The 3989-nt window shown below is 35.1% G+C and overlaps 1 protein-coding gene across 1 annotated transcript in view; it reads left to right on the top strand.

Annotated features, from left to right (window-relative positions):
• Positions 1-605: 605 nt before the first annotated feature.
• LOC106679976 (phosphoribosylformylglycinamidine synthase) overlaps positions 606-3989 on the top strand; it is a gene marked incomplete at its 5' end in the record, with an annotated part of 34704 nt that continues 31320 nt past the window's right edge. Inside the window, 1 exon segment of the mRNA XM_014419399.3 lies at positions 606-786. Coding sequence (XP_014274885.2) covers positions 606-786 — 181 coding nt within the window.

Raw genomic sequence — 3989 nt, 5'->3', positions numbered from 1 at the left:
ATATTTAAAAATCTGAAACTATGGGTGTGCAATGCCATGATAAAAGCAGCTCTGATACATAGCTGTGAAACCTGGCCCCTAACAGCTACCCTTGAAAGCAGAATCAAGAGATTTGAACGGAAAGTTCAAAGGAACGATCTGAGATCAGAGCCTTAACACATGGAGGAGGAGAACTAACAGTGAACTGCTTGCAGAGGCTAGTCAGTCAATATTTCATAATATGAAGGCAAGGGGTTTAGATGGGCAGGACAGGATGTGTCTCAAAGCATCAGGACACCTCTGCACAACAATGAATGCCAATATAGTTGGCAAGAGACCACATGGAGGCCAAAAACCAGATGGATAGACAGAATTGACAAAGGTGCAAAAAAGTTGCATGCATCAAATTGGAAAGCAGTAGCCCAAGACAGGTAGGCGTGAAGAAGGCTGAATTTCTCAATAATGGACCAATCCAAACAACATATGAAAAAAGTAGAGATACCATAATTTTTTTTTACTTTTCAAGAATTTTTTGAATAATTTGACTGGTTTATATTTAAAAGCTATAAATTTTGTCAGTTTGAATTATTCTGTGTTTTGTAAATATAAATTGAATTGAATTTTAGGATGTTAAGTGTTCTGGAAATTGGATGTGGGCAGCCAAATTACCTGGTGAAGGAGCTGCATTATTTAGGACATGTCAAGCAATGTGTGACTTTATGTCTCAGCTAGGCATAGCTGTTGATGGTGGAAAGGATTCCCTTAGTATGGCAGCTCGTGTTAATGAAACAACAGTAAAATCTCCAGGTTTGTTACTTATGTGTTTATAATTTTTAATTTTAGTGTCCATGTAAAATTACTTCTAAGACAATTACGATGTTGAAAATGTATTGTCCTTATCGTATAATAGTCTTCAAGTTTATTCAATGCTGATTTGGAGAAAAAACTGCTTATTTGACCAAAGGTGCACTTTGTGTTTGACAGTATATACCTTGCTGTACTCTCCCATTTCTGTTTTGTAAAAAAATTTCAACTTCCGAGTGTCAATCAGAAACCACAACTTTGTATTCCAACTTACTTTCTTTTATACTGGATTTTCAGGTCAGGAAAAAATTGAAAATTATGCTTGAAAAACATTCAACCATCCAGAATTTTAATTTTGTCTTTATGAAATTATAGTTTTTCATTAGTGCTTTGTTAATTGTATAAAATATTTAGATGGCGGTTGATGTGATAGTTGTTCTCCTTCCCATTTATAATTCCAAGAAATGTAAAAAGACACTTGTTTTATGTCTTGCTTAGCCTGATACAGCTTGCTATACCTTCTGCTAAATGAAATAGGGATTAGGTACATTGTGATACCACCAAATTATCAATATTAATCTTTAACAGAAATATTGATACCCTATGTTATCAAATGGAAAGTATTGATACTCCAACAGTATCAGATAAAAAAATATCGATATTTTCGATTCCGTAACTTGATTTATACCAATTGATGAGAGAAAAAAAAAAGTCACTGGCCTGAAAATAAGGTTAGCAAAAGTGGTTTGGTTGTAAAATGTTACATTTAGTACCCTCAATATTATGGAAAGATGGTAACGATACTGAATGAGAAGTATGGATACTGCTATTGCAAGTAATCGAGTGGAAGTATTGATACCATTGATGTATCAAATGAAAAGTGTGGATACAAATATCGCAAGGATTGGAAGGAATGAACAAAATAAATTAGCTTTTTATGGTAGAAATCGTTTGGTTCTACACATTTTTGGTAACTGGGGAATATAGACATTTTAGGATATTTAATTACAAAACTTGCGATTGTCATAGGAACTTGTTTCAGAACTTAATTCTTGTCTACATTTTGTTTCATGTCAGGCATATACCCACCTTAAATATGTAATATTAGTTTCGCACGACTTTTTGTTTTTTGAACTAGGCTGTTCACATACAGACCATTTTGTAAGGTATTTAATAAAACCACTTAGCTATAATATGAGTACAACATTGAAATAATTTGGACAGACTGCACAGTGTTTCGATTGTACAAGCTAGGTGGACAAAAGTCATGTTCAGAATTCTAAAATTTGGTATTGGAATAATATAAACAACACTCCAAAACATTGCAACATAGTGTTTGTTTACGTTTGAAACAGTCCACCTATTGAGTAGTGAGGTCCAGAGGTATGAATCCGTGTCAACATTGAATAAATTAGTTGAATTCCAGACATCATTTCTAACACACAAATCGAAGTGTTCATAGTTTTATAATTATTAATTGTTGGAGATGGATATTATTTACGCTGGTAAGTGCTGATTTTTTTCTATTAAAAAATTTTGACTGATTATATGACTTGATAATCAAACTATATTAAAAAATTTTTTTAAGATGAACGGATGATTTTTTCCTTGTTTCATAATTTTAAAGGAATCGTAATGACTTGTACCCATTTTTACCCGGGCTAATTTTGCTATATATAATAGCTGTACCTTCCCCATTTATAATAAGATGTGTTATAGCCAGCACACTTGAGTACATTTTTTTTTTATTCTAGAGTACTTTATTTCGAGGAGGGAATTTTTTGAAGAATGGTTGAAGCACCCAAAGGAAGATAGAAACTCTTTCCTCTTTAAGTTCCTTTCGTCCAAATTTGATTTTGAAAACCTTACCAGCGACTCTGAATGGCAAATTAAAATGAGGTTGGCGAGCTATGCCTCCAAAGTTTTTGATAAATGGGTTGCTGCGGGAAAATCAAAGCAGCGTTTTTTGGAAAATAATGAAAATTGGTTGGATGAAGAGATCAAATTCGAGGTTTGACGTACTGTGCCACGACCTTCCACTTCAATTCAAGGTTCCACTAAAGTAGGAAGACCACGGAAAGATTTTGACGAGGCATCGTATAAAACAAAAAAACGTATAGTTGAGGACCTCGTTAAATCACGTAGTGTTGCGGAATTAGTGACTGTTTCAGAAGTACCAGTACGTGCAGAAGGGAAAAGAAACATTGCTAAGGCAATTAAAAACATAAACGAATGTCCAGTAGCTGCTTCTTCTTCCAATCGTAAGTCGAGTTCCTTGGAGAGTGCTAGGCGATTAAGTGCGAACGAAGCTTTAGCCTATTATATAGACTCTAACTCAACAACGCATACATACAAGCAGACAAGAAAGTGGTCTATGAAGGCAGGTCATGACTTCTTGCCATCCTATTACTGTTTGAGTAAAGCAAAACAAGCCTGTTCTCCACCAAAGGAATATATTGTAATTACAGAAACCCGTGCTGAAATCAAACTCCAAGCCATATAGGATAAAACAGTTGAGCGCTTGGTGGAAGCTCAAAAAGATGTCATAAATAGTGTGGTCCCGGATTCGTCGTTCACTCTTATAAGTAAATGGGGCTGTGACGGAAGTTCTGGTCATAGTGCGTACAAACAAATTGACATTGAAAAGAGTGACGAAACTGACGAATTTCTTTTTGTATTTTCCTTTGTTCCCATTAGATTAGTAAACAGTACCGGCACAATCTTTTGGCAGAATCCTCGACCATCATCTACGATGTTTTGTCGTCCAATCAAACTTATTTTCGCGAAGGAAAACTCTGAACTAACGCTAGTAGAAACCCATAAGGTCTTGGAAGAAATAAACAATTTATTTCCAACTTCAGTAATGAGTGGTGTTTGGGAAATTTCTATACAGCACAATCTTCTGCTGACTATGACAGATGGGAAAGTGTGCAACGCCTTGACAGAAACTCATTCCTCAAAGAAATGCTTTATTTGCGGTGCTACTCCAACTATGATGAACGATGCTTCAAGGCACTTGAACAACAATCAAAATCATTATGGGTTTGGTTTGTCAACTCTTCATGCGTGGATTCGTTTTTTCGAATGTTTGTTACACATTAGCTACAAATTGGACATTAAAAAATGGCAGGCTAGAAGCGCTCAAGAAAAGGCAAGTGTAAAACAACGCTCCGAAGAAATTAAACAACGTTTCAAACAAGAAATGG

The sequence above is a fragment of the Halyomorpha halys genome, unplaced genomic scaffold (assembly GCF_000696795.3).
Source record: "Halyomorpha halys isolate HHAL.00 unplaced genomic scaffold, Hhal_1.1 Scaffold237.1, whole genome shotgun sequence".
Classification (NCBI taxonomy): domain Eukaryota; kingdom Metazoa; phylum Arthropoda; class Insecta; order Hemiptera; family Pentatomidae; genus Halyomorpha; species Halyomorpha halys.
Note: the sequence above shows the minus strand (reverse complement) of the source record. Positions and strands in the feature narration are given on the sequence as shown.